The following is a 19029-nucleotide window of genomic DNA, read 5'->3' as shown; positions in this document are numbered from 1 at the left end:
CTGACTCAGTGTAAGGATCTTTGCATATAAAAAACATGCACAGACCTTAATAAATAAATCAAATTGTTGATTTGGCAAAAATATTTAAATAAATAAATAAATGCAAAAAAAAAAAAAAACTGTTAATCTAATTGTTGTTTAAATATGTAATTAAATGTAACAATAAAGAAAAAAAACATTAAATCATTTTTAATTGCAACGTTGAATTCTTTATTCATTTGACATAAGTAAAGTTGGCCTAAGTAAAGTGATTTATTTATTTACATTTGTATTGTAATTAAAAAATAAAAATGTATAATAATATAAATATATTTTTTAACAATTAAAAAATGAAAAATTTTATAAATCAAATATTGGCAAATGGACATATTTTAAAACTTTTTAAAATCTAAATCTTGTTTAAAAAAATGCAGTTAAATGTAACAATAAGGAATAAAATAAATGTAAAATAAAATGTTTTTTTTTTCATATTTATTCTTAAGTTAATAAAATTTATAATTAAATTATATATATATATATATATATATATATATATATATATATATATATATATATATATATATATATATATATATATATATATATATATATATATATATATTTTTTTTTATTCTTTTTTGTTTTTATTGTTTAATTGATTTTTTATTTTTTTTTGAGGTAGTACCCTAGGATCAATTCTGCTGAGAAATAAATAAAAGTTGAGTGTATAAACACTTGACGTACTGTAAGCTGCAGTTATGCAGGTTCTACTCCAGTCAACCTCTCCTGACTATGTGCAAAAACAGGACATTTTCCCTCAGTCCAAATGAAATAATCATCTTGATTGCCCTGTAAATAGAATTGTCTTCCTCCTCGCTCGGGAAAACAGGAGCCCCTCTGCAATTAAGTCAGCACAGATTGGCGGTGGTCTTTATGAGGCATCAGAAATCTCCACCCGACTGCAATTTTCACCAGAGGTTTGGCACTCCCTTGATGGCTCCCTGAGAGGGTCTCAAGGGAAAGCCCTATTATTCATTGTAATTAAGAAATTTCTCCACTTCCAGCAGCGAAAGGCTTTATCGTTCATGCTTCAGCACACTATACTTACTGTACTGTAATCCCAGCTAGCGAATGGTCTGCACAAGCAGGATTCTGTCCAAAATATGCTTTAGACACACTGCAGCTAAATACAATTTTGACTCCTCTTCCGAGTGCTTAATCCCACTCTGTTCACACAGAGACTGCGTATTGTGTACATGCAGTGAAATTCACATGAAGTTCACACACACAGTATACTGTATAGTAACTGCACTAAAGGAGGTCTACAAAGACAACATCGATCATTTTGTTCGTAATTTCATGTTTCTGGTGAGATTAAAATGTTATTTGTGCTTAACCTTTTTTTTTTTTTTTTTTTTTTGTGTGATTTACAAACATGAAGTAACACTCTGACATATTGTGTGATATGTGTAGTCATGAAATCAAAGACTAACATCTGATCACAAGTGCTCAGATTCTTTCCCCAAACATTTAGGTTGTGACAATAAATATACATTTAAATCTGTCAAATTCATACATTACGGTCCAAATAGAGCACATTGTTTACAAATGCCTAAGGCTATTCTGTAAGTTTTAGTTTACTGATAAGTGTTTGTGGACATTAACATTTATTTCATTTGATACAGTAAAAACAGCAATATTGTGAAAATCTGTTACAATGTAAAGTAACATTTTTGTTTTCTATTTGAATATACTTTCAAATGTAATTTATTTCTGTGATGGCCAAGCTGAATTTTTAGAAGCCATTACTCCAGTCTACATGATCCTTCAGAAATCAGTCTAATATGCTGATTTAGTGCTCAAGAAACATTATTGTCGATGTTGAAAACAGTTGTACTGCTTAATATTTTTGTGGAAACAGTGATACATTTTTCAGGATACTTTGATTAATATAGGACAACATTTAGTTGAAATAGATTTTTTTCTTTCTTTCTTGCTTTCAAAAAAAAAAAAAAAGCTTACTGAATAAGACATTGGAATAATTTAGGCATTAATTCCCATATTTAAAGCACAAAACTTGCAATACTGCCATATCTCTCCCTATTCATGGAACAGTCCAGAAAATGCATCAGTCAGCTAAGCGTGAAATGGTCCTGACATCATGATTCAGATATTCTGCTTTAAGTTGAACTGTGATTAATGTGCTCTATCCATCAGCAACACCACTGAGGGGGGAGGAACGTACATTAAAAAGTGCTGCAAAGGCTTCTGCATCGACATCCTGAAGAAAATCGCTCGGAATGTGAAGTTCACCTATGACCTTTATCTAGTGACCAATGGGAAGCACGGGAAGAAGATCAACAATGTGTGGAACGGCATGGTGGGAGAGGTGAGAAGATTTCAATAGCCAAATCTGCCAATGCGATTTGTTTTCGAACGCTGCTTTTCCATTTACAAAGCTAAACAACGGTTAGATTAAATAAAGTTTTGTTCACAGAAGCGCAGTGCACTTCTCCTTCTCTTGCGCGCTCTCCACTGGTAATTTTGTCACAGTCAAAGCCTGCTAGCAATCAAATGTGAAATTGGGGAAAGGATCGAGATATTTGTTCAGTTTGGATCCAGAGAGAGTGAAATGCTGGAATGAAAAATGAATCAAAATGTCCCACGTGTTCTGTATAAAAACTTTGCAGCTTTTGAATAAACCTCCGTGTCGTTTCGTCTCCTTCCGCAGGTGGTGAACAAAAAAGCAGTCATGGCCGTAGGCTCCCTGACAATCAATGAGGAGCGCTCAGAGGTCATCGATTTCTCTGTCCCCTTCGTGGAAACGGGGATTAGTGTGATGGTATCCCGTAGCAACGGAACCGTCTCTCCATCAGCGTTTTTAGGTAACTATCTGCAGGGCACAGCAGCAGTTTTCTTGACGATCGTGAGGGGCAAGTCGTATTTCCACCTGTCACAATATTGAAGTCTTCCCACCAATCAAACAGCAGATCAGACAGGCTGATAAAGTCGCCCACAAATCCGCTGAAGTGGGCTGCTTTTAGATTCATATGCTTGATGGCACTAGATCAGCAAGCCATTATTTAATTAGCATTAGGCCAATAATTACAGGGTCTGAAAAACTTCCCCAATGGACACTTGCCAGTTTTGCATTTGCTTCCCACGGTAAAGCTCTTTAATCTCTTCAGCTTGTCTATAGCCACATATCAAGCAGAATGCCTGGATGATAGTCACTGACTGTGACTTTTTTTCCTGATCTACCTGTCTCTCGCTCCTCCTTCGCTGCAGAGCCCTTCAGCGCATCTGTGTGGGTGATGATGTTTGTGATGCTGCTGCTGGTGACTGCAATGGCTGTCTTCATGTTTGAGTACATCAGCCCCCTGGGCTTCAACAGGAACCTCGCTCAGGGCAAAGGTACGTAACTAGCACTCTCAACTACTCACTCCCTCCCTCCCTCCACGGTTCCTCCTCCGTTTCCCCGCAATGCAGTCGGTCTTTCAGTTTCAGGCACACTTGAAAATCCTTGCCCAGCTCTGATAGAGTGTCTCACATCTGCACCACAAACCCCCTGTTCTTTTGTGAAACATAAAGGCTTAATTTATACTTAATTTCACAGTGTTCGGCGCTGAGTGGTTTCAGGCTCCGAGTTAGTTCAATAAAGTTCAATTCATTTTCATTTGATTCAAGTGGATCAGATTTAATTCATGTAGCCTCATTTGGAGTGCCTTTGTTATGTGGCACTAAAAAGCATTTCTTCTCTTGTTAGATGACTCATTTAAAGCTTAGATTTGTCCTTTTTCTAAAAGGAGGCACGTCAAAGCAATCTAAAGATGAATCAACTGTCAATTTCTACACCCACCTTACAAAGGAACCATTTCTAGCTTCTGTATATTTATACTAATATTTCACGGTGAACTCTTGCATGCAGTCCCGCTTTTATGAAAACAAAAGGCTGATGAACTATTCAAGAATATGAAGATTAACAGCTGAGTAGTAGGCTGCTGTATGTTGGCTTTATTCTCTGCAAATACTCTAGAGGGGAGATAATATTATTCCCAAAATTAAAGCACTGAGAATGACTTTGGCACAAATGAAGGATGTTATTGAAAATGCATCTTCCGCAGACCCCCACGGACCATCCTTCACCATGGGGAAAGCAGTCTGGCTGTTGTGGGGCCTGGTATTTAACAACTCTGTGCCTGTGCAAAACCCTAAAGGCACCACCAGTAAATTCATAGTGTCCATCTGGGCCTTCTTCGCTGTCATCTTCCTGGCCAGTTACACTGCCAACCTGGCTGCCTTCATGATCCAGGAGGAATTTGTGGACCAAGTGACAGGTCTAAGCGACAAAAAGGTAAAACAATATTTTTTACACTGTAGCGTTCAAATGTTCTTTTTTTGTGCAAATGTACAAATGTACTATGTATTTTTTTTTTAAGAAATGAAAACTTTTACTCAGCAAGAATGCAATAAATTTGTCAAAATTGAGAATAAATACATTTATATTTTAAATATTTGAAGTTTTATCGAAATGAATGTCTACTCATCAAAGATTTCTGAAAAGATGTATCACGATTTGCACAAAAATATAAAGTATCACAACTGTTTTCAACATTTAGAATAATTATAGGAAATGTTTCTTGAGCACCAAATCAGCATATTAGGATGATTTCTGAAGGATCATATGACACTGAAGACTGCAGTAATGATGTTGAAATTTTAGCTTTACCATTAAAGGAATAAGTTACATTTGAAAATACATTAAAATAGAAAATAGTTATTTTAAATTGTAAAAATATTTCACAATATATAAAAAAAATGTATTTTTGATCCAATAAATGCAGCCTTGTTGAACATAAAAGAAACATTAGAAACATTAAAATATCTACTGACCCCAAACTTTTGAACGGTAGTGTATACATTTATTTATTATAATATATATACAACTATATATATATATATATATATATATATATATATATATATATATATATTAATAAATATTTAATATTCACATTCTTAATGCAGTTTAGCTTGCATTTAGGTCATGTAATATATTTATTGCTTGATTATGTGACAAAGTGTGTGTGTCTCCCAAAGATCTAATGAAAGCTACGCCACTGATGGCAACACAGTGGTTTCGATCCTGTAATAGCACAACAAAGTAGTTTGACCTTTGGTAAGACGTTGCAGTCTCTGCTGGGTATTTACTGAAGTCTAGAGTGTTTACTTTGCAGGCTTGACGTTATGTCGGGCGCTGGATGTTTTGTTCATGAGGCTCGTATCCGAGACTAATGAGTGCTCCTCCTTTACATGAAAACAAAGACTTCACAACTGATTAGTATTTATTTCAGGCAGAGAATGTGCAAGAATCTTTCATGAGAATCCTGCACCACACCAGCATGCTGCTGTGAGTGTTGGATGACGATGAGGTTGAGCCTTCTTTAAAATAATTTGGATGCTTGGAAGCTTTTAAAAGGACTATGCATTGCATTGCAGAACTGGAATGTGAAGAGAAAACAGAAGAATACAGACTACTGACTACCCAGCGCCTTTATAATATATATAATATAATATAATATAATATAATCTAATATAATATAATATAATATAATATAATATAATATAATATAATATAATATAATATAATATAATATAATATAATATAATATAATATAATTAAAATAAAATAAAATAAAATAAAATAAAATAAAATAAAATAATATAATATAATATAATATAATATAATATAATAATGATATGATATGACATGACATGATATGATATGGTATGATAAACATTTCTTTTTTTTTTTTTTTTTTTTAACCACTAGCCCGTCCTGACAAGTATAAAATATCCTGTTTGAAAATAATTTCTTCAATCACAAATAAAACAAAGCCTAAAGCTGTTTCACATAGATTATGAACTCTCTTTTGTAGCGGTAAGCTCTATTAAAGTTGAATCATTTGTCTTATTCAGCTGTCATGGCACTTTTTGTTGGTGTTTTACTGTAAGGTCAGCATTTGTGATTGGTGTAGAGTGTTGTAATGTAAAATTTCATCTCCAAAATACAGAGAGTCTTGCTTCTATAAAGTCCAGATAGGAGTGTATGTATAAATATTATAATAAGACAGGCAATGTCAGTTCTCTAAAATAGAATTTGAGAGGAGAGTTGAATTAATGTATTATATGGGCTTGAGGAAGAAGAAGATACGAAGAGCAAGAGGAAATGGCTTAAGACGTGTTTGATACTAAAGCAAATGCATATGGTTCATCCAATGAAATAAAAATAAAAGCCACAGTCCTGCACTCACAGCACAGTTTGCACATCACAGCAAAGCCACACATTAAAGAGCCACAACTCTGGCCAAACAGTCAACAATGAAACACATGTCCAGTCTACAGGCAAAGTGCTTCTTTTCTTTGGCAGATTGGTCATATAAGTGATGCAGAATGGAGCCTAAAGAAAAGATAAAAATAGATTCTTAGGCAAAGCTGCCGGGCTTAGTCCTGTGATGTTAGGCCCTTATCAAGAACATATTAACTTAGATCCAACTCGAGCCCTAGATACTCACCTGGACTACGTATTAATGAAGTTAGCGATAAATTTAATCAAAATTATGCCAAAATAATTGTCATGGTACACTCTTTAATATATATATATATATATATATATATATATATATATATATATATATATATATATATATATATATATCTATATATATATAAAAGATTCCGAAAGGGTTTCCTGTAGCAATACCATAGAACCATTCTGGGTTCCTCAAAGTACCTTTCAGTGGACAGTTCTTAAATGAACCATTTTTTTTTTTGGGTGTGAAGAACATTTTAACAATCTAAAAGCCTTTTCCCACTATAAGGAACCTTTTTGTGCAATCTAAAGGTTCTATGGATGTTAAAGTTCCTTCATGGAAGCAAAGATGCTAATAAAGAACTTGAATTTTTAAAAGCAAGCAGCTGTTCATAAAAAAATGCATCATGATTGGCAGGATTAGATAAACAAACTCCTCTCAGTCATTTCTTTAATACTCCATTTAGTGCAAAATGAACTCGTACAAGATGTTTCAAATGAGTTTTAAACTTCATGTGCACATAAGGGTTCTTCAAAGTATTTCTTATCAAAACTAGAGGATTGTTCAGTTGTCTTTTGCTCTTTTAGAGATTAAAAAAGTTCTTATTGTTACTGTACAATATGGTTTACGTGTGTAGGTTTTCCAAAGTACTGGAGAACGAAAAGTTCTTTGTAAACTTCAAAAGATTTGAGTTATAAAACACTTTTTGGTTCTTATTAGAGGCAGTAATTTTAAGAGTGTGAGTGATAAAACTCACAAGTTTTTTTATCATTTGTATTTATTGCCATGGAAGCGTTTTATTTCCTGCTATGCTTTTATTGATCTATTTTTTTTTTATTTTTGACTTTGTAGTTTCAGAGTCCCTACTCCTACTCCCCTCCTTTCCGCTTTGGAACAGTTCCAAACGGCAGCACAGAGAGGAACATCCGTAAGAATTACCCCGACATGCACCAGTACATGGTGAAGTACCATCAGTCCGGGGTGAACGATGCTCTGGTCAGCTTGAAGACTGGGTATGTACAGCACACTCTCACTGTGTTTATCCTGTCAGACTGAGCAGAATGGGTGAAATAGTGAAAGAGTCATTGTTTTTGGTGGCATATAATTGCCTTACACTGAATGCTGGCCGTGCTTCTTTAAAATGGCATAGTTGTTATAAAAGGGATAGTTAACCCAAAAATATGATTTTGTTATTCTTTACTCATTTTTATGTTGCTCCATATATATGGCTTTCTTTCTTATGTGAAACACAAACAGTACAACCTAAAAACAAAAGAGTATCCAGGCCATCATCAAGCTATAAAATGTCTTTAAAAATTATACGATAGTTATTTTAGTATTTTCAAGTATATTTCAAATTCAGAAAGTTGTGATAAATTTGGTACGTGCCTTTGTCATTTTTGTAGGGTTTTTATTTATTTTTTTAAAGATTTTTATTAAGATTTCAGCATTTTACTGTACTTCAACACTAATTTTATGTGTTTATTTTAATGTACTTTTTTTTTTTTTCAAAAAAAGAAAATGAGTAGTTAACTAGCAATAACAATAACAACACTGAAATTTATTATAAACTGAACATTATAAAGTCCTCCACCATCATAGTCAGAGCCGAATTACATGACCATCGTGGGTCATTGTGGTTTTTAAAAAAAAAAAAAATGTTTTTACCGTGCTTATCTCTAGATAAATAAAACATCTGTTCTAACACAATGATGTTTGTGCAGTTTCTGGTTAATGAATATGATAAAAATCTATAATGAACAAATGGCCCTAGTTCATTTTCTGATAATTTTACTAAGACAGTTCAGCATCATATAATTCATGAAATCTGAGTACTATAAGGTACAGTGAAAGAAAAGTAGTAGATCAGCAGTGAGTGTTATTAAACAGCTTTCATTATCTCTCTGAACTGCAGCAAGACTGTGTCATTGTATATTTGGAGATTTGTACACATGCACAATTAAAAAAATTACCTTACAGTATATTAATAAAGCTTAGATGAATTCCTTTTGGAAGTGCACGGCATAATTTCTCGCATCTCGGCATATCACTACATGTACTGCAGATCCACCGTTACAAAAGAATCATTGAACAAATCTACTGGATGTCAGCGTGATCCCTGAGTTACATTTGACATTCTTGAAAATGTCAGACAACCAGACTAATGAGTCTTAGACAAAGGCTTTTCCAACAGAGAGATCTAGTTTGACAAGCAGCCCACCTTGGCTCCAAATGTCAGTTTGTAGGTGGGGTCTAAAATCGGGTGCACATAGAATGATTTTTTTTGTCATGTTTTTGCAGTTTAAGACAAATTCCAGAGATTGTCTGTAATTTCTGTCATGAACTGGTCATATGATGGCTGTCTAATGAAGAAGCATAAACTTTCTTATGTTACAACTGAGTTACAACTATCTATCTAGGGTTTAGCATGATAAAAATTAAATAAAAAGGAAACGAAAAGAAATGCTCTTTTATGTTTCTTTTGTGTTTTGACACACAATCCTCCTTTCAGCTGTGACCATGATGGGGGTGGTGGAGTTGAATTTATAATATTACATTTCAGTCTGTTCCTAGTATTGTTACTGGTGACTAAAATTAAAACTATTAAAAATTGTTTTCATAAAATAAAAATAATAAAACAAAAACAAAAAAATATATAAACAGTATAATCCGGACTAAAATAAGTATGTATTTATATAGTTAAGACTGTACATACAGTGTTTTTACATAATGTGATTAATTTTTTATTCAAATTTACTGCACTGCTCAGAACAAATATTATTCCAAAGAAGCATTAAAGAGAAGAGCATTACTAGAATTGTGCCTCACAAGCACCGATGAGCAAGTTAAAGATAACAATGGCAGGATGCAGGCTAATACAACCAAACAATTCTGTGAAGTATGCAGCCTTTTTATTTCTTACTATTGAAATGTATTTTGTAAAAAAAAAAAAAAAAAAACATTAGGCAAAAAAGTAAATTAAATAGCTTTTATTTTGCTGTTTTTCTCTCCACTGCTTCTGGTGTGATCGCACCCAGTGCTTTCTCTCACCTTAAACCCGTGCCCCTTCGTCTGCCTCGTTGCTGTAAAGTTGAAATATGTTATGATTCATTCAATGCTTTTGGTGACATGGCAGTGGTGTTAAGGCATGAGAATGACTCAGAACATTTAACCTCTCTATTTGCCATCTGAATAGTGTCTGTGCTCTTCTTTTCACCAGCAAACTGGATGCCTTCATATATGACGCAGCTGTGCTGAACTACATGGCTGGTAGGGATGAGGGGTGTAAACTAGTGACCATTGGTAGTGGCTACATCTTTGCTACCACTGGCTACGGCATCGCCCTGCAGAAAGGGTCAGCCTGGAAGCGCCCGGTGGATCTGGCCATTCTAGCTATTATTGGAGATGGTAAGTGCTTGCATGCCTAGCAGCAGTCCAGAATGCTGTGGATGTTAGAGAGAACAGCTTGAGAGATGTATAAACTCACTTAGATCACAGTTGTACAAGCACTACTGACCGTTCCATGAAGTCCCCAACATATTATATATATATATATATATATATATAAGCAGGTAGTAAATCACACCATTCCAGGTTATGGCCTGGAAAGTCTGAAAGTGCCCTATGAACAGTCAAAACAATAATATTTAAAATATTTAATTAAATAATTATTCTTTATTAAAATATTTATTAAAAATTATTATTATTTGATTATTATAAAAAATGCACATTATTTTTTAATTATTACAATTGTTATTTCCAATATTAATTAAATTTGTCACAGTCATAGTGCAAAAAAAAGATAAAAGAAGGGTGAAAAACAGAACATTCTTAACTTTTTACCCCTAAAAAACCAGGCAAATTATGTGTTAACGATTGATATTCATATTTATGTATGCCACTGTCTCTATGTTGAAAATGTCTGTTCCTTATTTGTAAGTAGCTTTCAGTAAAAGCTTCTGCTTAATGAATTAATGTAAATGTCTACCCTAAAGAGTTTTTATGCTGTGCATTGAAGCCAGAACTAGAATTTGTTGTGTTCATGTCTATCAGCAATGTCCATCTGTTAAATTATTTAGCATACTTTTATTTCAGGGTGCTTCCTTCATAGATATCTGCAGCATTTTTCTCTCTCCATACAGTACTATATGCTGTGCTTCACAGTAGTGCTATATGGCAGCATGCAAAATGATAGAAGTATCCTACTGGCAGCTGCACCTTGTAGAGAAAGAAAAAATTCTCAGATGGTGCTAACATATGGATAAAGCTTGAGTGTATAATTTTACTGATCCTCACTTTGACATGTTAGGGCATGGGGAGTTTTGGAACAGGAGGATATGTCTTTGGATTGTAGTAGTGTGGCCCACTGATGTGTACACGAAATGGGAGACAGAGCTGATTGATGACGTGGGTATGGATGTGTGCGTCTCTCCTCAGGTGAGATGGAGGAGTTGGAGGCTCAATGGCTGACTGGGATCTGCCACAATGAGAAGAACGAGGTAATGAGCAGCCAGCTGGATGTGGACAACATGGCTGGAGTGTTCTACATGCTGGCGACTGCCATGGGTCTCAGCCTCATTACCTTTGTCTGGGAGCACCTGTTCTACTGGAGACTCAGATACTGCTTCACTGGTGTCTGCTCAGGCACACCAGGCCTGCTCTTCAGCATCAGCAGGGTAAGCTTCTGTTCATACAATCATCCATACCTGGACATAAAATGAGAAAATCAGGGCAGGATTCCCTTTTACATGTATAAAATGTATTTAGTGCATTTTAAGCCTGGTCTGTAATTATATGCATATAAAGTAGTATGAAAGGCAAAAAAATAAAAATAAAAAAAACAGGACAAATGTGGCACCCATTATTTTGAGCTCAAGTAATTATTGACTGACACCCCATATTACTGCAATAGTACCTAGGGGTTGTGAGCCCTCTGTTAAAGACCCCTGGTTTTGGTGTTTGCTGAATCAGGCTTGACAGTAAGGACAGCCAATATCTTAATTCTGAGAGTGTCAGTGGTAATCCAGTTAGCGTTTGAGCTCACTCTTTACCCTGACATGGGCAGTGTTTGAAAGGAAAAGTTTGTCAGAAATTTGATTTTCGACCACTTGTTCCATGGCCAGGGAGCTTAAAATGACAGTGCAGCAGTCTGTTTTGACAGCGTGATCTCTAGCATAGCCAAAAGCTCAGTATGTCTTTGTTTAGTTTTGATCCCTGATGGGTTTGTGTGCATGCTGTCAGTGAGAAAATATGGTGTCTCTGATTAGCATCTTTAAGGTAATGAAAAGCTGGTGTTGGAGATCTCGAGCATAACTGATGTAAGTGTTTATTGGGGGAAAGAGATTCATAGAGATAGTAAGAGAGGATCATTCTTAAAGGAAATTTGCCTTTCAAAATAAACCCCTTGGTAATTTGTTTCTAAATTTGTAGGCATCTGTGTCACTGGCTTTATCTATGCCCTAATTAAAAACTTCATAAGTGCTCTTTGATCACACTGATGGGTACATTTGCAAGTCACAGACATCATGGTTAATGTATGAATATTGAACTTGATTCACTCTTTTTTTTCCCCACAGGGTATATGGAGTTGCATTCATGGTGTTCACATCGACATGAAGAAAAAGTCATCTGACCTGGACTTCAGTCCACAGTCCAACATGCTTAAGCTTATCAAGTCCGCCAAGCAGATGACTAATATGACCAACCTCAGCGGCTCCAGGATGAACTCTCCTAAACGTGGCGGTGAGTTTATGCATTCGGCGAGCCCCATGATCATGGACATGATGGCAGAGAAAGGGAACTTCATCTACACTGACAATCGTAGCTATGCCCAAAAGGACATCTATGGAGACTCCAGCGACTTGCAGGCGTATCTGGCAAACCGCCACAAGGACCATCTGAACAACTACATCTTCCAAGGTCAGCATCCCCTCACCCTCAATGAATCAAATCCTAATACTGTAGAGGTGGCGGTGAGCGCAGACACAGCCCAGACCAATGCAAAACCCAGAGCTCTGTGGAAGAAATCTGTGGATACTTTGCGTCAAACTCAGGGGTCTGATACCCTAGATCCCCGTTTGTCCATGAAGAGTCAGAGGTACCTGCCAGAGGACACGGCACACTCGGATATCTCTGACTGCTCAAGCAGGGCCGCCTCCTACAAGGATCCAGACAATAACAAGCACCTGAAGGCCAAGGATAACTTAAAAAAAAGATCGATGACGTCAAAATACCCTAGGGATTGCAGCGAAGTAGAGCTGTCCTACTTAAAAAATAAGGAGGGCGGAGCAGGCAGAGAGAAAATATACACCATAGACTCTGACCGGGAGCTGAGTCTGCACTCAGATTCACAGCACTACAGGGAAGGCAGAGGCCTGACAACTAACGATTTGGATTTCGGCGAAATTTACTCAGACCACAATGACAATTACAGGAAATGCGACCAGCCCATCATCCATCTCAACAGCAGCCCCCTACATCAAAGTGACTCGGACCTTCTGCCGGACAGCGTCTACAACAAACACTACAGCATGAAAGAGAAGAATCTCAGTCCTCACGAAAGCAACGACCGTTTCAAACAGACTCATTGCCGTAGCTGTCTTTCTAAGGTAACCAACTACAGCACTGGGCCGTACACTGTCCTACGCTCACCGTATAACCGGTGCGAGGCATGCCTCCACATGGGCAACCTGTATGACATCAGTGAGGACCAAATGCTGCAGGAGGCCATGATCAGCCCTGGCATGCACCACGATGACATGTTTAGTCACTACTGGCCTCAGACAGATGGGCCACACGTACAGAGGAGGAACAGACTGAGGCTCAGCCGTCAGCACTCCTTTGACAATATCATGCTTGAGAAGCCCAAAGAAATTGACCTGAACCTGCCGGCACGGAGCGTCAGCTTAAAGGAGAAGGACCGCTTCCTGGAGGACAGCCCTTATGCAAACATGTTTAACATCAAGGCTGATAAACTATTCGGCAGCAGGTCTATGCTCTTTAACCGAAACCTGGAGGAAAGCAAGCGTAGTAAGTCACTTTACCCTGATTACCCCTCAGACAACCCCTTCATGCAATCTGTACGGGATGACACTCGCCTGGTCCACGGCAGGAGCTCCTCGGACATTTACAAACAGTTGGCTCCCATCAAATCTAGGAACGAGAACAATCTGAGGTCCTCCGTGAAGTCCACCACTTCATATTGTTCCAGGGATGGTCGAATACCCAATGACATGTACATTTCAGAGCATGTAATGCCTTATGTAGCCAACAAGACTAGTGCATACTCAGCTCCCCGGGTTCTTAATTCTTCGCAGTTTAGCAATAGACGAGTGTATAAGAAAATACCTAGTCTCGAGTCAGATGTTTAATGCTTTTTTGTGTAGTTGAACTATTTACTCACTTAGAATGCCTCAGTCACCTACATCTACAAAGTACCCGAGATACCGCTCTTCTTATACGAGCACTTTCCAGAGGTTTCTTCTGGGCAGGTATCTGCAGAAAGAGAGTTAGTCAAGTATAAGCCAATAAAATGTGATCCAGCATGGAAGTTGTTAATTATCCCCAAAACTCAGCCTAGTGCTAATGTGTGCTCAAAACATTGAGTGCTAGGGCAGATGTGCCACTTCAAGTCCGACCTGAAGCTGTGGCGGGCTGAAGCAGATCCTAGGGTGGGGTTTCAGGTATTTGGCCCCACGTTGCATGTGACAAGACCGTATATGTATCAGATGGACTGTGGCTGGAATAGTTCCTGATCTTAAGGCAAGCAAGGGTATTTCATTCATGGCACTCAGCAATTGCATTTTTGCTTTTATTACTATAGACATGGGATTTTTGGCATTCTAATCCCTATTTAGAATTTAGACTATTCTCTATCTTATTTGGTAGCACAATAATCATTAGTTAATTGCCCACCTCTGCTTTATAAACAGAACTTCTATATTACCGTCAGGAATAGATTTCTTTTGCATGTGTGTTTCTTTTCTTGTCTTATTTCGGTTGGAGATATACTTGCATTAAGGTGATTTCGTTCGACAGCTGAGGTAGTCATCTGTGAAATGAAAACTTGACCTGTATGTAGGTTGTTCGACTGGGAATATTGTGTTGATCTTCCATTTTCAGATTGTAGGGACGTTTTTGCGATGGAAGTTTGTCTTACATTTATTTCATTCAAAACTTCCATCTGTCACTGTACACTGTGAAACCGAATCAGAGCATCACCTCTCGAAGACTGTTGTTTACTGTAGTTTGGTGGAGCCCCGCTTCGCTGTTGTGATCCACTCATTAAGTGTAACGAGGGTCGCTTGTGAAGCTTGAAGTCTGAACTAGAGCATTGGTTTTCTGTTGCAGTCCGTAACATGATCAACACCCTATTCGCATTGAGGACTACCACGCAAGACCTTTGTTCTGCAGACCTATTACTAAACTTTATACTGTACAGACACACTCAATGAACTCCATGCGATGTGAATCAGAACACATAGCCAAATCGTGTATTAGATCAAATACCTCAGGATGGTTCTGTGTCCTTTTGTGTAACGTTTTCTCTACATCACCTAAAGGCACATTCACATTGCATTTTGGCATGTTTTCCTCCACTCTGTTGTGGTTGTCCGAGGACTTCCATTGAGTTTAGAGAGGATCGTTCAGCCATCTTTGAAATGAGCTTTATGTTTACGACTCCAACGTTTGTTGGAAAACAGGATGTGTATCGACATGAACATGTTGTATGACTACTCTAGCAGCTTCCGCTCTCATTCCAGACTTGCTTTCTTTGAACTTCCTCAATAATGTGACATAATTCACTGTACACTTATCTTGAATATGTCATCAGTATCATAATCATGAACATATTCATCATATGATCATATGAAGTGCTGCTTTAAGAAGCTAATGTGCATATGCACATGTAAAATATCAAAGTCTTGTAATCATATATGCCATACATAGTTTTTACTCTTTGCAACTTGTTTTTCAGTTATTTTTTCACCCTTGTAATAACCCCAGTCTTTAAGGAAAATGTATTTTGATTACATGAACATGAAATATAATAACGGCATGCAACTCAATTGTAACTCTTTCTATGTTTTTGTTATGATGTTATGATCACAATTTATTTGTAACAGGGTGCAAATATAGCATATATATGGAAAGAAAATGATCATTCATTTTGCAGAGCTGCTGTTTTGGGGAAATAAGCAAGGTATTAGCCTCTAATATTAATCACAGAGCCACATCTGCACTGATTTTGTATCCTTTGTGAGGCAAGGTGAATATCCTTGCTCTTCCTCCATTGGCAGGTGAAAACATCACCAGCTACGCTTTCTGTATCTTACCTGTCACATATAGCCAGACTTAACCTGTAAAGAGAGAGAAAAAAGTCCTATTCGGGTCTGCTATCCCTCCAAAGATATGACGTCTTCTTGATTTTCTCTATTATCTATGGTTTGCTGTAAGAATAGAGCTTTTTTTAATACCTCAAAGACTTAGCAACTATTTTGAATATATGACACTTGTAAATTTGCTTGTAAATTCATACTCAAACAATTCATGAACATTATGAATATACAGAGTAAACAATATTTTTGTGGGGGTTTCACAGGTCTGTACAGTAGCACTCATTTTCTGTAGCGTATGTACAAAAAATGACATCACTCACAAGGTCTGTGTCAAAATGTCACCTTACGAGATTTCAAAGTCTCCATGCAGTTTGTTATCAGGGATTGTAGCCCTGCAGTTTTTTAAGCTTGAACATTTTGGGGCAGGGGGTTGGGACTGCAGATATTGAGGCAGATTTTTTTCTAAGTAAATACTGTCAATCCACTTGAGGGTGAGCTTGGATCAAGCATGCCTACAGATCGATGTGAGGAGAACTGGTCTCTTTGGTTCATAGACATGGGCCGTTGTGAGACTGCAGGGTACGAATCCATCCTGCTCATGAACCAAAGCTCTGTGGCCACTCTGGCGTATCGTTTAGGCTGCCAAACGTCTGGGATTTTTACACAGAAACATCTTGAAAACCAAAATGTACTTTTTACTTCATCGTTCTGTATTTGTCGAAGGATATCAGAGGCGGTCGGGTGGAGCAACACAGGTCAGGTATTGATTGCAACCGGATACAGATGAACTGTGTGAAATTATTTTATGTAGCAGTTTTTGGCTAGGCAAAAGCCATCTGTAGTTTATTAAAAAATCTATTATATTATATTTTTGGTTTTATTTACCTCTCATAGAATAGTACACAGATGTGATTTAATGTAGCTCAGATGCCGATTATTTCCATAAGATGAGCTAGACTAGGCAAAGTACTGTAGTTCAGTTTCTAAAAGTCTGTAAGCAAGGATTTTTAAGTCAGAAAAAAAAAAATTAGTACTTTCTCAATTACACCTTAAACGATAGTTAAGGGTTAATCTGTTTTGTCCTTCACGTTTGTTACACTCCACTTCTTTCAGCAGAGATGTGTGTTTTTGTACATTTATCTGTGGATCGTGAAGAAAGGGAGTTTTTGGATCAGCGGCTAAAGGCGCTCAATCCGTATGCTGTATATTTACACTTTAAAAGTCTTTTCAGATAACAGAGATGCCTCCATCACCACGAGTTTGTCTTTCATAAAAACCCATTAGACTAAAAGATACATACAGAACCAATTTTCTTTCCCTTTGAGGCGAGTTTTATGACCGCATAGAGTAGAATATCAAAAAGCGAAGTATGGAAGTAGGGATGTGAGATGTTACTTAACATAACAATGGATCTCCTTCCATGTCAATTCTGCATCCACATGGAAGACCATTTGAAATCCATTCTTTCCCGAAATGATGTTTTGCCAAGTGCATTGTAGTAAGAACAATAGGCCCTTTCGGCTGCCAGGCAAGCTGTTGTACTGTCAGTGCATCATTGGCTGTGCTCCCATCGAGGTAGTTTCAAGGAGAAATCACCTCAGCTCAAATTACTTCTGCCAGAGCCACACAAGGCATAGTGAGAAGGGGCAGGTGGCTAAAGACAGGAGCGAGAGTCCTCATGCATGACTGTGTCGACTGCAGCTCGCTCCCTTTCATTCTCAGGCCGCTTTATAACCCTCAGGAAGACGTTTGCAGGGGCAAAACTGGCAGCTTGGAAACAATCCGGAAACACTCTCTGTCAGTCGTGTGGCTCTTTAAGCAATGCCATTTTTATCATTGCATTACTGATGTGAGGATTATTCAATCACCTTAAGTTTTAAAATCAAATCCTGCTCTTGATTTCTTTAATGCATTTCCAGTGACAGAAATTTTAAATATTTGATTATTTTAATAGGGAATGAAGATAAAGGACAGGCAGTGATTTAGTGAATATCTTTTTAAATTCTTTGTTTGGTTGTTTGAGTTTGTTTGAGCACAGAGCTGCTGGAATACTTGCACTTATTAAAGGATAAAAGAATGCTGCCTTCCCTGTAAAACTGACGATTTTGATCGTAGTGGACTCAAATGGAAAGAAACATTTGTTTGAAAAGAATCACTTGTGTTTCCTGTTTAATAATCACTTTTGTGAGCTTTGCATCCATATTTTATGTGGTTAAAAGTAGAAATTATTTTAGAACAGTGTTTTATACTGGGGCGGGTGGGGATTGTCATGTGACTATAACCTATTTATCACTGAAACCATGTGACCTGCTGCCTAAATATTATTTTATAATAAAGCATTATCACCTGTGTGCGTACTGAAAGGTCTTAAGAACTTTTTAATGTAAGTTGAAAGTAATCGCTTACATAAAGCTGACACAAACTTGCATTAATGAAATCATTTTTGCTATTGGCAAATTGCATGAGAAAGTACTAATTCAGTGGGGCAGTTTGAACATATCTCCTGTTCTCTCTAAAGTACATTTCATTTGGAACATAAAGTATTGTGTTCAGATTTTATTTTAATTTTTTTCATTCTCTGCTTTTTTATGTGTACATAGATCATATTAAAGGAACAGGTCTGATATGTGACTGGTGAAATATCAATACAATGTGGTTGCAGGACGTGCTGGGTTACAAGATGTATAAACATGTATATAAGTCAAAGTTTCATTTTTCTAATAAAGGCTCTTTCTGCCACTTTATATGATCACTGTATCTGTTGCGGTATGTTTCTGAAGCCCGTGCTCCAGGTGAATGTTGCAGACACCTCGAAAGTTCATGAAGCAGGGGGTTGGGAGCTGACTGACAGCTCTGGTAATTCCAAGTGATGATTGGTACATGCCGTAATGGCGCTCAGGCCTCGAGTCTTCAGCCTGAGCATGTGTGAAACGGGCCGTGACCCAACAATATTACACGAGTCAAAAAAGCAGCTTTGCTATCAGCAGATATGAGGCATTATGTGTGCACTCTGTCACAGACAGCATTGAGAAATAAAAGACAGATTTATCTGTTTTGTGATTTTGTTTTTCTTAGTTTTGCATCCATCTATTGAGACAATCCATGTTTTTATGGTGTTG

General features: G+C 37.0%; 1 protein-coding gene across 1 annotated transcript in view; it reads left to right on the top strand.

Moving 5' to 3' along the window:
• Nucleotides 1–18654, top strand: part of LOC109055817 (glutamate receptor ionotropic, NMDA 2A-like) — a 123660-nt gene extending 105006 nt beyond the window's left edge. The window contains exons 6-13 of the mRNA XM_042725861.1: nucleotides 2197–2368; nucleotides 2711–2864; nucleotides 3268–3393; nucleotides 4104–4333; nucleotides 7425–7585; nucleotides 9793–9980; nucleotides 11010–11248; nucleotides 12149–18654. Coding sequence (XP_042581795.1) covers nucleotides 2197–2368; nucleotides 2711–2864; nucleotides 3268–3393; nucleotides 4104–4333; nucleotides 7425–7585; nucleotides 9793–9980; nucleotides 11010–11248; nucleotides 12149–13942 — 3064 coding nt within the window. The 3' untranslated portion in view covers nucleotides 13943–18654. The remainder of the gene's footprint in view (nucleotides 1–2196; nucleotides 2369–2710; nucleotides 2865–3267; nucleotides 3394–4103; nucleotides 4334–7424; nucleotides 7586–9792; nucleotides 9981–11009; nucleotides 11249–12148) is intronic.
• The last annotated feature ends 375 nt before the right edge of the window (nucleotides 18655–19029 follow it).

This window comes from Cyprinus carpio, chromosome A3 (assembly GCF_018340385.1).
Source record: "Cyprinus carpio isolate SPL01 chromosome A3, ASM1834038v1, whole genome shotgun sequence".
In the NCBI taxonomy this organism is placed as follows: Eukaryota; Metazoa; Chordata; class Actinopteri; order Cypriniformes; family Cyprinidae; genus Cyprinus; species Cyprinus carpio.
The sequence above is the reverse complement of the archived record's forward strand: the minus strand, read 5'-3'. Positions and strand labels throughout refer to the sequence as shown.